The sequence below is a fragment of the Chiloscyllium plagiosum genome, unplaced genomic scaffold, assembly GCF_037043375.1.
Source record: "Chiloscyllium plagiosum isolate Xiang-an unplaced genomic scaffold, Cpla_swu_hap1 HiC_scaffold_1, whole genome shotgun sequence".
NCBI classification, from domain to species: Eukaryota; Metazoa; Chordata; class Chondrichthyes; order Orectolobiformes; family Hemiscylliidae; genus Chiloscyllium; species Chiloscyllium plagiosum.
The window spans coordinates 34,816,141-34,834,622 of NW_028270139.1; the positions used below are offsets into that span (position 1 = coordinate 34,816,141).

At 42.0% G+C, this 18,482-nt stretch overlaps 1 protein-coding gene across 4 annotated transcripts; it reads left to right on the top strand.

The window, feature by feature from the left end:
• The first annotated feature begins 3,118 nt into the window (after positions 1–3,118).
• Positions 3,119–16,514, top strand: prdm8b (PR domain containing 8b). 4 transcript variants are annotated; one of them, XM_043696266.2, is made up of 5 exons: positions 3,119–3,234; positions 4,022–4,187; positions 12,447–12,682; positions 13,600–13,831; positions 14,663–16,514. In XM_043696266.2, exons 3-5 carry the CDS (start codon positions 12,458–12,460, stop codon positions 15,922–15,924), a joined length of 1,719 nt encoding a protein of 572 aa, XP_043552201.1. In that variant the 5' UTR covers positions 3,119–3,234; positions 4,022–4,187; positions 12,447–12,457; the 3' UTR covers positions 15,925–16,514. The 4 variants fall into 4 exon arrangements, with proteins under 4 accessions (XP_043552201.1, XP_043552180.1, XP_043552171.1 ...); XM_043696245.2 differs by lacking the exons at positions 3,119–3,234; positions 4,022–4,187 and adding exons at positions 10,545–10,787; positions 11,003–11,053; XM_043696236.2 differs by lacking the exons at positions 3,119–3,234; positions 4,022–4,187 and adding an exon at positions 10,545–11,053.
• The last annotated feature ends 1,968 nt before the right edge of the window (positions 16,515–18,482 follow it).

Here is an 18,482-nt window from a genome sequence, read left to right on the forward strand (position 1 = left end):
TCCCTTCCCACGTGGTTAACGATACCCTCCAACAAATCTCGTCTACATCCCGCACCTCCGCCCTCAGACCCCACCCCTCCAACTGTAACAAGGACAGAATGCCCCTAGTGCTCACCTTCCACCCTACCAACCTTCGCATAAACCAAATCATCCGCCGATATTTCTGCCACCTCCAAACAGACCCCACCACCAGGGATATATTTCCCTCCCCATCCCTTTCCGCCTTCCGCAAAGAACGTTCCCTCCATAGACTACCTGGTCAGGTCCACGCCCCCCTACAGCCCACCCTCCCATCCTGGCACTTTCCCCTGCCACCGCAGGAACTGTAAAACCTGCACCCACACCTCCTCCCTCACCTCTATCCAAGGCCCTAAAGGAGCCTTCCACTTCCATCAAAGTTTTACCTGCACATCCACTAATATCATTTATTGTATCCGTTGCTCCCGATGCGGTCTCCTCTACATTGGGGAGACTGGGCGCCTCCTAGCAGAGCGCTTTAGGGAACATCTCCGAGACACCCGCACCAAACAACCACACCGCCCCATGGCCCAACATTTCAACTCCCCCTCCCACTCTGCCGAGGACATGGAGGTCCTGGGCCTTCTTCACCGCCGCTCCCTCACCACCAGACGCCTGGAGGAAGAACGTCTCATCTTCCGCTTCGGAACACTTCAACCCCAGGGCATCAATGTGGACTTCAATAGTTTCCTCATTTCCCCTTCCCCCACCTCACCCTAGTTCTAAACTTCCAGTTCAGCACTGTCCCCATGACTTGTCCGGACCTGCCTATCTCCTTTTCAACCCACTCACTCCACCCTGTCCTCCCTGACCTATCACCTTCATCCCCTTCCCCACTCACCTATTATACTCTATGCTACTTTCTCCCCACCCCCACCCTCCTCTAGCTTATCTCTCCACGCTCCAGGCTCACTGCCTTTATTCTTGATGAAGGGCTTTTGCCCGAAACGTCGACCACGTTAAGTGGGTGGCCAACACTTTAGTATAATGGGGTATAATGAGAGAAACTATGAGGTTTCCATTTTGGCGAGAACATTAGAAAAATGAGATGTTATTTACATGGAAATGGGCGGCAATGTACTGCAGTTCAAAGTGACCTTCTATCAAGTCAGCAAACACCGTAAAATTATCTAGCCAGGCAACCTGCCGCTTATTTATCTAAATGGCATGACTTCCTGTAAAATGCTTTCTGAACTCACTCTGCAAAATAACTTTCTGAATTAAAACAAAGCAAATCTTTTCATAACTGAAAACGGAAATACATTTTTCTGGAGTTTCTATCCACGCCCCCATCCCCCTTACTCAACCTTAATTACAATTGCTCGGAATGGTGAACATATTATTAGTTGACTTTTTTCCCGTTTCCAAATGAAGAAAAGGGTCCTTTTATTTTCAAACTGCCCAAAGGTAATAAAATTGAATGGCCCTTCTTACACATTGTTTCTTTCGTATTAAAATGAAGCCTTACGTGGAAACGTGAAGAATTTTCTTTAAATACGCTCCTATTATTTTATTGATCTCCAACACCTTAACGCATTTCCCAAAGGTAATACACGTTCATTGAAATGTTCTGTGTGTTTAACTCCCATCTAGGAAGAAAACATTGGTAGCTCCCCAGCGTGCAGACTTACCACAATTGCTGCGGTGCCAGCTAATCTGAAAGATGGTGCATATGGCATTAAAAAAAGACCCATATGCCAGCCAGGATATTTGCTGGTTGCGTTCTTTGTGTGGTCTTTTGCATTTTTCAACAAATAACAAATCTGTCTTTCCTTCGCACATCTAAAAGGAAAATAATGTCATCACACCATTCCCTGCGTGTCTACATGATAATGTGCAGTGGCCTACTGATGCAATCTATTGCAGTAGAATAATAGAACAGTAGAATCCCTAGTTAGCTGATGGCCAGTCACTGTAGACAGGTCTCCTATCGCGGTGAAGAATATTGTAAGAGGGACACTTGCAAATTGTAATTGTTTTTCATTTTTATACCTGTCCCATTGAGTTAAACATAGTTACATTCACATTGGGTTGGGCGGGGGTTACTAATGATCTGGGGCTTGTGGCAGATCCTTTGGTTTTTTTGCTGCAATTGCATCCTCCACTTAACAATCGAACCAGAAATCTAATAAGTGGTGACTTAAAATATAGACCGCACATGTAAATTGAGTAGGTGTCATTAACTTGCAACTAAAGCTTTGCTGACTGTGCCACTGGTACAGAAACGGAGCTCCAACATGTTGATGTTCTTCACTTATTCTTTCAACTCTTCTGCCCTCCACTGGAATTTCAACAAAACAATTTCCAATAAGGAATTCCGCACTACCAAGACTTTCTTGATGTTCTCAAATGCAAAGTACGTTTTTCGGAATATTGATACAATTAAGTTCTCCACTAATGTTTACTGCTTGGAACGTTATAAAAACATAGTTTAGTGATTCGTTGTGAATAACGTCAAATCTTTGAATCTGGGGTATACAATTTATTCCAAATTCAGCGCAGTTTGAATAATTTTTAACTTGTTTGCTTCCATTGTGAAGTACGGTTTGAGTTCTGACTTCCAAAGTATCAACAGATGCAGATCTTCAATATGTGACCAGCAAAGTAGATCAATTTAATGCACAATCATGTCTTTATGTCTGTGTGATTTTGCAACTAGGCTATTTATTGTTACCTCCCCGCGGGGAGAAAGCGAGAGCAGCAACATCACTGCCTTCCCTATTATAGAGAAAAGAAGAAAGAAAATGCTAACTGCATGTTTGATTCTGTGTGGTCGATAACCCAAGGAGATGTCAAGATCTCAGCGCCATTGGGCATGACATTGGCTGGCTCAATGCCTAGCTGGTGGACCATGATAACTTGCCTTTATGGGTTAACGTTTTCATTTCCTCCCCTAAATACCTACACGTTGAACGATTGCTGCAGTCTCGAATCCATCGAACCGAAATGAGCTAAACTAGAGTTTGGAAAGTAATGTTCCCGCCCACACGCGTGCATCAGCCGCGCGAGTTCCCTCAATCGAGGTAACTTTGCATTTGCTATTTTTATTTCCTGGTGAGTATTGAACTTCCAATTGCACTCATCCAGGTATTGTCTTCAGCTAAAGGGTTGGCATGCTGGATATCTTTGTTACTTTCATACTCTAAGGAACTGAACAACTGATTTATCATAGCAGCACAAGCGATCTAGCGTCATTTGGCTGTTAATGGTTAGTGGGTAAGTCGTGTTCTATATATCCACATTAGATTTGTATTAAACAGTCATGTTTGACATTAAGATGCTCAATAAAGTAGAAGTAATTGAAACCACAATAACTTAGAACAGATAAATGCAAACTTCTGACAAGTAAACAGGTTACTACTACTTCCGAGTTTGTCTTTATGTAAACTTAGCAATAGCATGCTGCTAGAGACACACTTTGCTTTTTGCTGGTTTGATCTAATACAAACAATAGGATTCTATTACTTGTGTTTTTGTTTATAATAATTGGCAACGTTACATTTCAACTGTCCTTCTGGTGCATAGTATTTGTTGCTTGGTGGTTAGCAGTTTCCAGAGTTAAAGGAAGTGTGTGCAACATGGAATATTCATTGGAAGTTATCTTTGTTGGCGAGTACGATATGCTTTATTTACCAGGTGTTTACTATGGGATCCTGTCGTGATATAAGTACACGTTTTTGAAGTCTTTTGCCATTCTGATTACTTTTGCAACACTGGATTTTAACGATTTCCAAAGAATGCTATGGTAACACATTTAGTTATAGCACTAAGTCCGAAAGTCGTAATATCACACCAACTCCAATCAGTTTTAAAAGAAAATAACTTCTGCTTCTATATATGTAGCACATTTCTGCTTATTAGAGTTATTAAGAGACAGTTTTGTTTTTTTTTGTTTCTGATTAAAGATGATGCGGGGTACAAACTGTGAAGAAAATAGATTTTTTTTTGCTTTATTGAGCGGAGTACGTGTTATTTGAATTCTAACAGTCAAATTATTCAGCAGATTGGTTGCCTCGAAACGACTGATACATGCAGACGCGGTTAATTACATTGCAACTGGAGAGAGGACAAAAGCCTCAACTGAGCACTTCAGAAAGAACAGCCTCCACACTTCTTGCAAACTACTGGAAATATTGTATTGTACACTTGATCAAATATATATAAAAAAGGTAAGTTGGGTTATTTTCAGGTTTTTTGATTTTATTCTACGCTTTATATAAACTAACATTTTAAGTGTTGCTACTTCACGTAAAAACATATTAATGCAATGACTTATGCAAGTGAGTCGTCAAAAGTGATTTCTGACTTGGCAATATAGCATCCAATTGTATTGATGGTAGACATACTGTGATGTACAACAAGAAAGTAAAAGTCCAGAAGAGATTCATCAACTAGCCAGTTTTAAATAATATTGGAAAGAAAATGTAAGATGGACCGTCTGAAATATATTTAACATTTAATGAATAGACAGTGCATTATACTGTACATCAGTATGAGCATATCAGGATGAGCACTTAAAATGCCGGGACATAGGAAGCTGTGGACGAAGTACAAGTAAATGGGATGAGTGTAGTTGTTTTTTGTTGGTCGGCATAGGCATGGTGGGTCGAAGTGTCTGTTTCTACGCTGTGTGAAGAAAGAAAGATCACAAACTTATGCTCAAAAAGACCATAATTGTTCGGCTTGGTGTACAGTTCGCCGAGCCATATACCCATTCGTGCTTAATGGAGACGATTAAAAAGACCCAAAAGATTGGCGCTCAAATTGTATGTTACTTAGATCAGAAATCTGAGAGAAGTTTGCAGTCTATAATTAGAACCTGGAACATTATGGCACAACATATTGTTTAGACGCAACGCGATACTTTGTTTCCAATACTGAAACCAGTAATATCCGACAGTCTCCTTTTGTCCACGAACCTGTAAAGTACGGTGCAACCATAATGGCCAGGTAAAAGTGAACTGAAAAGCAGTAAAAGGAAAACAGCAATGAATTTGTACATATTAATGGATATCATATTATCTGCTGCTCATTCCCTTCTCGTGTGAAAGAAGGTAATTAGCCCGTTATGGAAGACGCGGAAAGTTCAGTTGTTGGTACTTATTAAAAGCAACCATTTGGACAAGACCGTAGGCATCTTTGTTACATGCATACACACATTTGGACAATTAAATAAGCTGGATAGACCTCTTTTCAATGTCAAAATAAGCATCGCAATGCACAGCAATTCGCTTTATTCGCTTTTCATTTGCATTGTACAATTTTCGGCATAATTAACTTTCATAATCGAAACGCCTATATATCAATATCATACAAGTGTGTTCTTACCGCGTCTAAATCAGAAAGGAGTGGAACACAGCTGTAATACTGCCAATGAATGACTTTCATTTTTGACTGTTGCATCCATTGCAATTTTTTTTATTTTAAGGGTAAGAGTAACTCCATTATTTTGCGAAATGAGTAGCTATGATCAGTGTTCGAGAAAAGATACTGACATCGGGCTGCTCTGCTGGATATCCCTCCCACTGCCGAAAACATGGCATTTTTGTTTCACTTATGAAAGCACTTACAGGCTGTTAAAAACAGCGGGTGAAATAAAATTATTTGACTGTTAGTCAACTATTACGACTACTACTATTGACAAAAACGATCGTCCGGTATTTTATGATGAGCAATTAGATAGCACTTGACAATACTAATTACCTATTAAATTTCTCCACCCACCATTCAATAGTATTCCTCTTTCATTAGGCACATTTCTATAAGGTGACAGCAATTTCTTTAAAATAATAACTAAATTATAAAGCACTGAATTAATTTATCACCGCCAAGAAAAGTACATCTGATCTGAAGGAGTGCAATATGAAGTATGCCACTTTACCTATAGAACTGTGTGCTTGGTTCATACATGCAGGGATTGCTAGTGTGGAATACTGTAATTGATCCGATTAAAAGAGCGCCATTCTGGTCGGTATTAATAATGGAGATTAAGCATCAGTTAGAGCTGCATATTGCATTGTAAAGCCTACGGAGATGGTGCAGAATTTAGAAGAATTAAAGTACCGAATTTTCTTTCGAGTTGAGATGAGTAAACACAATTAGCGTAGAGTTTGACGTATCTTTTAAGATACTGCCCTCAATATGTGCGTTGTTTTGTCCACACGAAATTCTAGAATAAATTTATTGCCAGATTAAATGCATTTTTTGTTAAAAACGTAGCCTTAAGTTATGTACACAGCTTACTGTGAAAATCCTAAAACAATCGCACTTCATTTTTCTATGATTGGGCATGTGAAAGCCACTGTGTGAAGGGAAAAGTTTTGTGCAATCAATCTTTGCCCGTTTTACTGTGAGCTGCACTGGAGCCCTCACAGCAGCTTGAACTGACACACTGCAGCTGCGGTCGCAAGATCACCATGGTGGTAAGATGCACAGGAACAAAACACGCTGAAACCAGTTGGGTACCTGCAGTGGAGTATTACTCCCGAGTTGAATTAATCAATTTACCAATGTTGTCATTATATTACTTGTTAATTTATTATATGTTCCTTAGCATTAGGATTACTGATCAAAACATCCAAGTCAGACTCTAACTTTTATCCACATTCTGTAAAACGTTCATTTTCATTTTGATAGCGCGTCCCCAGTTGTTTTGTTTTTAAACAAATCTCATGACCACCGATCGAACCTAGTAAAATTCCTGACTTCTCTCACAATTTGCTCTGATAACTAATTACGTGTTGGTAGTACAGGACTTCATTTGGAGGGCGTGGATCGCCGCGACGATAACGCGAAATCTCAATAAATAGGCAGGTACCATTCAAAACAGTTTTCAGCTGTTGCATTTAATCAACACATCTCGTCAAAGTGATGGGCCAGCATTTAGAGTATGTATACATGAAAAAAAATATATTTATAGTTTGTTTTATACGAGTCGGCCTTGCTTACGATAACGCTCATGGTCCATACAGTTGAAATTCTTTAACCGGGGACTGCGCTAGGTATTGGTTTGCAGCCAGCTTCGGTCCTGTCAACCTGTTTAGTGCACGGTTGTGACTCTGCACTAGCAGCCATCCTTCGTCACACACGTTGCTATTATAGTGGAGGCAGATGGCTACTGATTGGGCGAGCTTTGCGGTTTTAATACTGAATACTTTATGGAAAAGGGTTTCAGCATGCATCGTTGGTCAGAGGCACAATATGGGTTGGGGAGGAGGGAGGAAGAGTGGAGAAGGGAGATTTATGATAATAGTCTTTGAAACGTTTTGTTTGTTTTCTCCTAGTGATATTGCAAAAGAAGAAAAAAAAGCACCGCCTTTTCTATATTATTGTCTATTTTATGTTGTTTTTATTTCTCTCGAATTATTTAATCGAAAGGCTTTAAGGTTTTTGTGTTTATACTTGAGTGTCGCAATTCGAAGCTGATCAAAGTAATCACACTTGCCAAAGCAGCTATCGGCTGTTTACCTTTGCTAATTTTACGTTTTTATAGCAAAACATACTCTTTGATCATAGCTAAATAAATACCAGAGATAGACATGAATTGCAAACAGCCTACCGCTGCTGCTAGTATGTGTGCCTGTGCGTTTTTCATTGGGCACTGCAGGGTGAGTTTATTTATTGCTTCTGCAACCCATAATCATAAACACAATAAATTAAAATCAATATTTTCATATTTTTATCCCTACGTGATGTCGATGGTTTGGCATACAAGCCACTATTAGTTACAGTTTGATGCCCCACTTGAAGCCGCATATTATTCATTATGCTCTAATTCAGCGTAGAGTTTTGGTAATTCTGAAAATACAGCAGCGACAAAATAATACTTTGAGTGACAGCTTCCAGATTTCACACTTGATTCAGAAAATGCATCATTGAAGAGATAATGTAGCCACTGAATTGTTTATATAGCAACATCCCAAGCGTAATACTGCTGGTGTTCATTATAGTGAATTCATGTAGTTCGTGTTATACAATAAACTACAATAGTGAATAGTGTATAAACCACAGGCTTGCAGAAAATGTGTGTTTTCTGAGTGGAAATCTACATGAAGATGTAAAACATAGTATAATTACAGTTGTTCTGATTAAATATTCATGAAAGGAGTGTGCATATGTGTGTATATATGTAGTAATGAGGAATGTTTAGATGTGTTCACGGGTATTATGCAACTTCTGCATGTGTAGATGCATATACAGGTATTTATATACCTCCATATGTGCATGAATTTTTTATTGGTGCTACACGTGGGGACGTCTGCGCATTCAGTTGAGGCATTCAAGAAGGTATTGGATAACTATTTGAATAGAAATAATGTGCAGGGACATGGAGAAACGTAGGAAATTGGTACCAGCTAATGATGCACGTTTGAATGTACGATGGGCCGAATGGAGTACTGCGCTGTGTATCTGTATATACCTAATATGTACAAAGCGTTCCATCATTCTATAGGGTGGCGTACGTTCAAATTTTTATTTCATATGTTCAAACAGCTGACATCCAGGTTATTGAGTAATCGGAATAGATTTAGATAGTAAAATCTGAGTTCCATTTTTTTTGCCAGAAAGTAGGTCGTTGGTGCATAGCCTGCCAGTGTTTGGTCCCGAGTCAAATTTATTAGCAGTTGCTGTTACCGGGTTTTTGCAATTGCCTTCCATCCTCAGCGAAGGCAAAGAAGCAGGTCCTAAATTCACCTCAGCCAGAGCTGGAAGCGAACTCGTGGAGAGCCACACGCGAGCCATCTCACCAACTGAGAGAATCAGCCTCCCAACATTCAAATTAGACGGAAGAATTTAAAGCTCAGTGGTTCCCTTGGTACTTCCAATAATGCAAGCCCTGTTAGCATCTGATGCAGTCATGACTTTTTAACTTCTGTTATGGAGCCTCTGATCATCCTGAGCTGCTAAGATAAAAGTTTGGTTATTCGCGATATTTGCAACCTTAGCCCGCGGACCGGTGTGAAATATTCGGCAGAAGTCGATAATCAAGAAAGGCGACAACTCTGCCAAAATCACCAATCCCGAATCTCTTTCTGCCTATTGGCATTGGCGCTTTTACAATACGTGTAATTACAGATTACGTCCGACTGATAGAAAATTAATTTTATTAATTACCATACTATTCTGCAGTTAATTAGAAGATCTGGCAGCCATTAGAAATGGCAGAAACAGTGCATTGGGAACTGCGTTTTCTAAAATCTTACGATATTAGTTTCGATTATTTACTGCATGGATCTCCATTATTCTAATGACGTTTTTAAAAACAAGTAATTTATGGAGAACCCATTAATGCAAGTTACCTTATCATACAGGGAGGGCTAGCATTGTATATTGGGGCAGCACAGTGGCTCAGTGGGTAGTACTGCTGCCTCATTGCGCCAGGGTTCGGTTGTGTGGAGTTTGTACACTCTCCCCGCGTCTGCGTGGGTTTCCTCCAGGTGCTCTGGTTTCCTCCCACGGTCCAAAAATGTGCAAGTTAAGTGAATTGGTCATGCTAAATTGCCCGTTGTGTTCAGGGATGTGTAAGTTAGATGCATTAGTCAGGGGTAAAAATGTACAACAATAGGGTAAGGGAATGGGTCTGGGTGGGTTTGTTGGGCCGAAGGGCCTGTAGGGATACACGTGAGTTGCACATGTATCACTCACATTTTCCAAAGAGGTTCTGATTCCAACCGGAAGGAAATTCACTTCGCTGTTTCGCAAATGACAAAGTTAGGCAGTACCTGACTTGAAATGAAAAGTAAATCCCGAGTTCTTTATTTTCTACGACACAAGGAAAGTTTTGCAGCAACGGTCAGGATCAGTCATCCCGAGTCACTTTTGAAGTAAATGTTTCAGACAAAACAAAAACAATTGTGCCCAATGAGAGTTGATGGTCCATTAATATTATCTGCCATCTGTGTTAAATAAGAAATGGTAGCACCCTCGCCCCCCCCCCCCACCTCCGCCCCAAAACTCTGTGTGTGTATGTGTGTGTATGTATGGCTGTTGTTGCCTCTCTTTTGGATGATGCATATTTTATGCCCTCAAATGGTCAAATAATGCTCATTATTGGTGTAATAGTGGGTGCGGTAGGGTGGTGGGGGTGGAGTGACGGCCAAGACCTTCCGCTCTTTACTCAGTTTCCTGTCAGCTCCTGGACCCAGGGAAGGGGTGGGCAGGGGGTGTATTAGGCAGAGGCACCCTCCTGCAGCCCATCACCTCCCGCCATCCCGCGCGCTGCCCCAGTTTGTGCGCCGGCAGTGACGGGGCGAGCACCCAATCGGACCCGGAGCCTGCACCGCGCGCGAGCTTCCGCCTTGTGTGTGTGTGTGTGTGTGTGTAGATGCGCGCGTGCGCCGTGCGCGGACGCGCGGCAGGTGCGGAGGGGCACGAGCCGCCACCAAGAAGCCGAGCGGGTGCCCGCTGGCCAATGGGGAGCAGCAGGAGCGGGTGGTTGGCTCGTGGGGGGGGGGGAGGGGGGGGCTGGAGTGTCACGCGCCATTGGACAGATGATCTCCACCAAAGTGTCTGCCACTTACGCTCGGGCCCATATGTAACTCTGCACGGCTCCCTCTCTCTCTCTCTCTCTCTGTTTGCAGCCGAACCGCAACGTCCCTGTCACTTTCACCAACGATGCCACAGCACTGACAGCACAGAGAGAGCGAGACGGCGCTGCATCTTCCAGCTGCTGCTCCTGCCTCCTCCTGTACACATCCCTTCCCAAATAAAGAGCACAGAAAGAGATCTTTTAAACAAAACACGTCGTTCTTGTTTTCTGTCTCTCTCTGGTGAGTCTCTACTTTTTTTGTGTGTTGTTGTTGTTGCTGCTGGTCTTCGCCCTAAACGCTGATTTGCTCTGCTGAGGATTGAAAGCAATGCATATTCATTAAGGCGTTTATATTTATTTATTTTCGGGACCCCCGCCCCTCAAGCGACGCGCAACCTCATTCACAATAAAACATTGGTGAAATGAGTTTGCATTTTTATTCTCTCGCAAACAAAGGTATATGGGGAGGCCGAGAGCAACGCGGAGGAGAGTTTTTTCTTTCATCAGGTAAGGAATATACTGTACAGTATCACTTTCTGAGAAGTATCGCGGCAGGTTTTGGTAAGAAGGTTCGATGCGGCGTTCAAACGTTGTTCGTGGACTCTTCAAGTTCGGCAAAAGACCATTTGTCCTTTTGGCTCGGTTCATATCGTGTTAATGATTTCAGTGTACATGTAGAATGAAAGGCTGCACTGGGTGAATGCTAATTGATTAGAATCGATGGTTACTCATTCACTAGCAATATTTTGGAAGTAAAAAGGACCTTATTTATATTTGAGGCAGAGAGTGTGGGTTATAAGTGGACTGTCTTTGTCTTCAACTTTTTAAAAAAAAATTCAGATGTAGACGCATAAACTGCTGATTAGTCGGACTACGGCCAAAGCATATGTTACATGTTCACCGTCGACATTTTGCTTATTTTTAATTTTTTTAAAACCCCAGATTGAGGGTTATATCTAAATGGTCATAGTAGAATCTTGGATTGACGAGGACATTGTACAATGCCATCGAATTCTACTTGATCCAATGGTCGAGGTTTCGGGCTTTGACAGAAGCCCTGACTCTGGAAGGAGTCCGGCAATTGGTGCTGAGCTCATTCAAACCTTGTGGTGAATAGCAGCGATGCAAAATTCCCTCTGTTTCCCACCCCGTCCAATTCAGATTTCACAAGCCACATTTGACCGAATCTCTCCCTGTGTAGAACAAGGTAACTGGGATTCATTCTCATCATAAGTAACCGTGGCGAGGTAAAATAATTAACTCTGCTTGCTGCTTTTAATTAAAGTCTCAGAGGGAAAGGGTTGTATTATGGTAATGAGATGCGCGGACGAAGAAGACATACGTTCTTTCTTGTAGAAAAGACCTAAACGTTATCCGACATCAAATCACTGAAAATGACAGGACCCTCTCAGTACATTTCACTTGCACCTCCAAACATGGGAGTAGTGTCATTTGGTGCTTATTGAGAAATGGTTTCCTCTGCGTTCAACCAAAATAATAGATCGAACTGGGAAACAAGGCAGGTACTGCTGGCACTTTGGCAATGTTGTATTCGGCATTTATCGAAACGCAACCAGCTATTACAAAATCTGCGCGAACAGTAGTCAACATAGGTGACAGAAACAAACAAGTCTTACTGGGCTCTCAATTTTCGCAGTTAAACTTTAGATTTGAGAAAAGGGCTGCGTGTTGTTCACTCTCCCGACGATGCTGAGCAGACACATCTCCGCTTGTACTGATTTCATGAGACTCAGATTTGATCCCGGAGTCTCGCAATTAAGATCGGAATTTATAATTAGACCGGCCGTTATTGTCGATGTCTTTTCTTCAAGCTGAAGCGTTTTGACTCTTTTCGTGTCTTTCAGCACTGAGATGACCTTTTTATATCCTTTCCTCCCAGAACAAGCCTTGATGATGGAAGATCCAAGTGCTCACAAGGGCTTTTGGGAGAGTGATGCCAGCAGAGCTGTCCAGCAATGTCTGACCAACATTTTCACCAGCGTGTATACAACCTGTGACATTCCAGAAAATGCCATCTTTGGACCGTGCGTGCTCAGCCACACATCCCTCTACGACAGCATCGCTTTCATTGCTCTGAAATCAGCCGACAAAAGAACCGTGCCCTATATTTTTCGGGTAGGCTCAGTTTCAATTCTTTCCTTTAGTCCCTCTTTTGGACAATATTCGATTTCCTCTTTTACAAATATTGCTACTTTTTTTCTCGGCTACTGACCTCGCGTTGCATTTTCTCTCCTTTTTTTCATCTAAGCTTTTCTTTTCCCCTCTTTGGTTTACTTCCGTAGTTCCTTTCCATCACGTTCCCTTCCCCTAGTTCTCTGGCATCGAGCTGAGTCCTTCCTTTACTCTCTCCCATGAGCATAGAAACGGCGCTAAAACACACACTTAGCCAAAGCCGGGCAGCAGAGGGTCATGGCTAGTGCGGTAGTGCCTGTCAACAGAAAGAGGAAATCACACTGAAGGCCTGCCTGTTATTTTGGATACTAAACCTTCCGTCCTGTGATCGATTGATTGAGAGTTATAAATCCCTGGGATGTGTCAATCTAGCTGAGAGAGGGTTTCCTTCACATTGTGCTCTCCACCCCCACAACATTTTGAATAATGTTTTCCCGGAGCTATTTACCGTACAAAATCATTTCGTAGTTTAACGACATATGTAAGAAACACAAAAGAGTAAGCACGGTGTACTCGTAAAGTTTATGAATCTTGAAATCTGACCGCGATTTATTGCAGAATGCTTACAAGTACAGGCTCAAACGTTAAGTAGAGGCAGTATCAAGTAAATCATCACCTCATTTACTTTCATGATATTCAGCAATAGCGCACATTATCCTGCTAAACAGGACGACAGACCTTGAGGTTCCTTATTGTTAAATGATTCTGCATAATGCCTGGGAATCTGCAGTGAGACCCCAAGTTAATTTATGTGATGCGAGAGGCCGTCTGCAGCGAGAGACAGCACACATCGGATCATTGGTAATTGGCCTATATCCATCATGCATGTGCTCATAGTCTGCTTTTGCACTTCACTGTAGGTGGATACTTCAGCAGCGAACAGCTCCTCCGAAGGCTTAATGTGGCTCAGGCTTGTCCAGTCGGCCAGGGATAAAGAAGAACAAAATCTGGAGGCCTATGTGAAAAACGGCCAGTTGTTTTATCGATCTCTGAGGCGGATTGACAAAGATGAAGAATTACTTGTGTGGTATGGGAAAGAACTGTTGGAGCTGCTGCTTCTCAGCAACGTCCGGGCACAGGCCAAAATAAATGGTGAGCTGCGATTTATAATGTCTCAGAATGCAGCAGAAATGTACCCTTCTCCTTCCAAAGGTACACTCGCATTGAGATAGACAACACAACCTAGCCTTATCAGCCAGATAAATGCACTACCCTGTAGTCAGTTTGTACTTTTGAGTTAATTATGTACAGATTATGTAGTATTGTACAGATTTGTCACAAGATTACTTATGCAATAAATAGTTGGATAAATACATTAGTTTCAATTGTTTAAATTAATGAAACAATTTAGTAAAAGGGGCGGTGTGATGATAGATGGAGATAGATAGATAGATAGATAGATAGATAGATAGATAGATAGATAGATAGATAGATAAGGTGTGTAGATGTGTTGGAGCTGTCGACAGGTTAAAATACGGACAGTTAGACGGGAGAATGAATGACCTATTTCATGTGGTTAAATATCTCGACAAGCATAACAGAGAATAAAGAGTTACAAAAGGAGAATTAAAGTGGCACGAAAGCAAAATGTTGAGGGCACTGGAAATCTGAATTAAAGCACAAAATGCTGCCAAAACCCAGCTGGTCTGGCAGCATCTGTGGAGAGGGAAAGGTCAGGTGACCTTTCACCGGGAATAAAATCATCCGGTTGGTACCAGTGAATTATTGAAGAAGAAAGAAAAGGTCAATGCAATTATTATAATGACCATGAATTATTTATCCCGTAAATGAAATATTTTCAACATTTAATACGTGTGCCTTTAACCTTATGATTTATAGCCGGCTGTTAAATTATTGAACGCTGGAAGACAGTTGACTTGCAGGAGTGTGAAATCTCATTTTAATGTGCTTCATTTTACGCAGGATCTGCGCCATATACATGCCTGGAGTGCAGCCAGCGATTTCAGTGTGAATACCCCTTCCTAGCACATTTGCGATTCCGCTGTCAGAAAAGGCTGGGCTGCATTGCCACGGACGAGAACACCAAGAACAGCGGAGACCGTGAGCACCAAACAGTTGTCGGCTCCAGCGTTAAATTCAGCCGATCCGAGCGACTATCTGCCTTTGCCAATGTCGAAAATACCAAAACCATCACAGATTTTCACAATCTCGCCAGAGATATGGAAAATCCAAGAGAGAATGCGAGGAACCGTCGAGAAACGGAAAGCATAAATGAAAATAAGAGAAAGTACGATGAGGCGGAAGAAAAGAGTGACAATATTCTGCACGCTGCAAAACTGTCCGAGAGAACACTGACTATCCCAAGAGAAAATCTCCTCTGTCCTTCCCAGCAGCTCAGAGGAGGTTACTTCAACCTGAGGGAAAATGGAAGGTTAATGGGACCATCCAGCCCGGACGCTGCAGACACCAAGCGAAGCGCCTTCTTTGAGGTGAAACGAACTTCCCTGAACCTTAAACAGATCCCGAAAGATAGTGTCGCCGACATAGACGGTAAGAGTGGTGCAGCGCCCATCAGCAGCTCTCCCGAGAAGCCGCTGGACGTCAAGTCTGTCCTGACTGAAACACAAGTCCCTTCCTGCCTGGACAACATTGCCATGGGCAGTGCGTTTCGGAGCGTCTCTCAGCTGTGTGGCGGCGAGGAAAGGAAGAGTGCATTCTCGCAGCCAGCCAGGTCCTTTACCCAGCTCTCTCCACTCTTGGTGTCCCAGAAAGTGATTCCTGGCTTGGAATGTCACCCTGCCGTCGGTGACTCTGCGAGGCTTTATCCAGCCAATGCTTTAACTGCAAAGCTCCAGAGCGCGGAGGTGAACGGCAATTGTACCATGCAAGGGGGCCTAGCTAAACAAAGCCCTTTCGTCTATGCCACCGCCTTCTGGCCGAAGGCGTCAGGGCCCATTCAGCTGCAAGTCCCATCCGCACTGACCCTCCTTCCTCCTTCTTTCACATCCTTTTGTTTACCCGCGCAGAACTGGTGTGCCAAATGCAACGCTTCTTTTAGAATGACATCCGATTTGGTGTACCACATGAGATCGCACCACAAAAAGGAGTACGCCATGGAGCCGCTGGTGAAAAGGCGAAGGGAGGAAAAGCTTAAATGTCCTATTTGCAATGAATCCTTTAGGGAACGTCACCACCTCTCCCGGCACATGACCTCTCATAACTGAACTGCAAGTGTATGGCAGCTTACCATGTCAACTCGAGACAACTCAAGAACAAACGAAGGGAAGGGGAGATTGTGATGCACACATTATCACTTTACATTGAACATTTTTTACTTCCCACAAAACAAAATATACAAATGCGTTTTGTCATAACTTTATTTCCATTTAAATGCGTTTCGCGCTTATGAAAGTTTGGCAGAGCAATATATGATATTATCATGTTTAAGGACAGAATTTTATTTTGGATATAAGAAAAGTGAGAGAATGGATTTCAGTTTATTGACCTCATTGATACATTCCAATGATATTAAGATAATGAAGGCTGTACAAGCGGGAACTGCCAGGGCGGAAGGCTGGAAAAGTGCATGTCAGAATGGTAGATACCAACACCAAATACAGGCGGGAAAGTACCGAATCTACATCTTTTCTTTTGTAAATATTTTCGTTTTAAAGATCAAACGTACTATTTTGTGCCAGTGATAAGAAGTCTCAACAGTTATTGTATTTCTCACTCTTGGCGAAATTTACGAATCTTGATAGTTTATCTGGTCATTTTGGCTGGCTTCAACAATAAATAGCTTTATTTTTACTTGATCAAATGTATCCGTGTATGTAATTATTTAAATTAGTCGCTAAATCATTTTTACTGAAGAAATCGCCATAATTTTCTGAAAATGAATAAAAATGCAATGGGTTCGCTGAGTGACTCTTGCAGAAAGTTGGCACAGGTAAAACTGGGCCTCCCCTGGTGTGACCATTTCAGGATGCCATGATTCCAACTATCTCGTACAGTTTCTGCTTGCGGGATCACTAAGATTTGAAAATTCACGTCGCGATATGGCACTGTCCAGTGTAAACTCTTGAAATGCATTAGCTTCACCTCGGGAATTAGTATAAGGTCCCATGTGGTAAGTACAGTCTGTAGGACAGCTACTAAATGTTGTTTCAAATTGAGCGTTCAAACAACCTCACAGCTGGAAGATGAACAGTTGTTTAAAAATCCCCTTCTCTTAATCGAGCTCGTTTTAGGTATAACCAAGGATTAACATTCAGTGATAAATATTAGAGGTCGCGAATAAACTGGCCCTGATCAATGTTCAATGAAACCCAGAACAAGGAGTTGAGAGCTCCCCTCTCAGCCCTCTATAGTTACTTAAGTAAGCTTCCATTTACTGGGATTAATGTGAAACAGTGACGACACAAAAAGCGTGAAGTGAAGCCGAACTCTATGATTCAGTCCTCATTGCGTCTACCCAAGGTTGACTGAAAATATATTATCAGCTCAACACGACCAAAAACAACGAATTTTCGCTGAAAATGTGAGGACTGTCCAGTAGATGCCTATGATGTATGTCAGCCTTTGCCACAATGTAGGAGTAAAATGGTATCAAAGCCATTAACCATATCGTGGCGCACTGAGAGTGTATGGAAGGTCATCTAAAGTTAGTTAGTTCTGGAGGCAAACCTGTGATCCACCCAGCAATGCTAAACCGAACCGCAGCATCCTAATGTTCTTAGTTATCTGGTTTGTTCACTTTTCATTTCTATAATTGGAAAATTATGTTAATCAATTCATTTCCAGTTTATTTTTGTTATCAATTATCTCAGTTGCTTGAATTTCTAGTTCTTAACATTTCAGCAATGGTCGCTTAATGGGAGGCTTGAAATTATGTACCAGTTGTGAATTTAACCTCTAAATGCTTGGCAAGCTGAAATTAAATTTCTAGAAAATGCTACAAATACACAACAAGACTGTATGTCTGCAAAGTGAAAACAAGTAAGTTAGGTTAGTACTGGGTTTGTTCAGAATGGGAGGATCAACAGTGAAAAGCAGGTTGTTGTCAAAGGTATATTTGCAGATCACAACTACATGTTCATGGAGGTATTGTACGCAGAAAGAAGCGCAGGTTTGACAGACCGCCTGGGGGACTTCGGGAATGTTAGGCGGTCGTCTAAAGGTGTTTTTTTTTCAGGGAGTATTTATGTTTAGCATTAGAACAAACACCAAACTGTTCTAGGCTAAAACTGGAATATAAATCCACAATAATGGCCCACAATAATTCCGAAAAGAAGCAGGGTGAGAGATCCGTCTCCACGTTGTTTCAGTTCACATAATCCAGATGGCAGGTTAGCTCCAGATCGTGAGCTCAAGCAGCGTTTGCATTATAAAACTTGATGGCCGTGCCATACCCGTCATGTGAATGCCCCATTTACTGGCTGCTAAATTCATTCGTTTTTATTTGAGGTAATGGTAGGTGGCATATCTGGACCTATCGCCTGGACCAACCATGTTCTCCTTCCCTCACTGCGTTTATATGGCCTTTCAGAGTGCACTTGGATGTTAGCGCTATGTCAGGGTGTAGCGAACATCTCAAAATGTTTAAGGCCTCCCTGCTTGTTCCTCCCGATTCTGGAAAGTCCCCTTTTCACAGCAGGTCACAACACTGGAAGAGTTGTAGCTGCAGCGCCAATACAGAAACGCCATTTGTCTTCCAGAGAACGTTTGCAGGTGACATTTTAAATTGTTATGCACATTTGGTTCTCATTTTATAAGACGTGTC

What these genes read in the sequence shown, in the direction of transcription:
- prdm8b (XM_043696236.2), top strand. Translation starts at nt 10,969, where the DNA reads ATGAGTTTGCATTTTTATTCTCTCGCAAACAAAGGTATATGGGGAGGC. An exon ending in CCGTGCCCTATATTTTTCGG is followed by an intron (nt 12,683 to 13,599) that starts GTAGGCTCAGTT and finishes ACTTCACTGTAG; the next exon opens with GTGGATACTTCAGCAGCGAA. An exon ending in GGCACAGGCCAAAATAAATG is followed by an intron (nt 13,832 to 14,662) that starts GTGAGCTGCGAT and finishes CATTTTACGCAG; the next exon opens with GATCTGCGCCATATACATGC.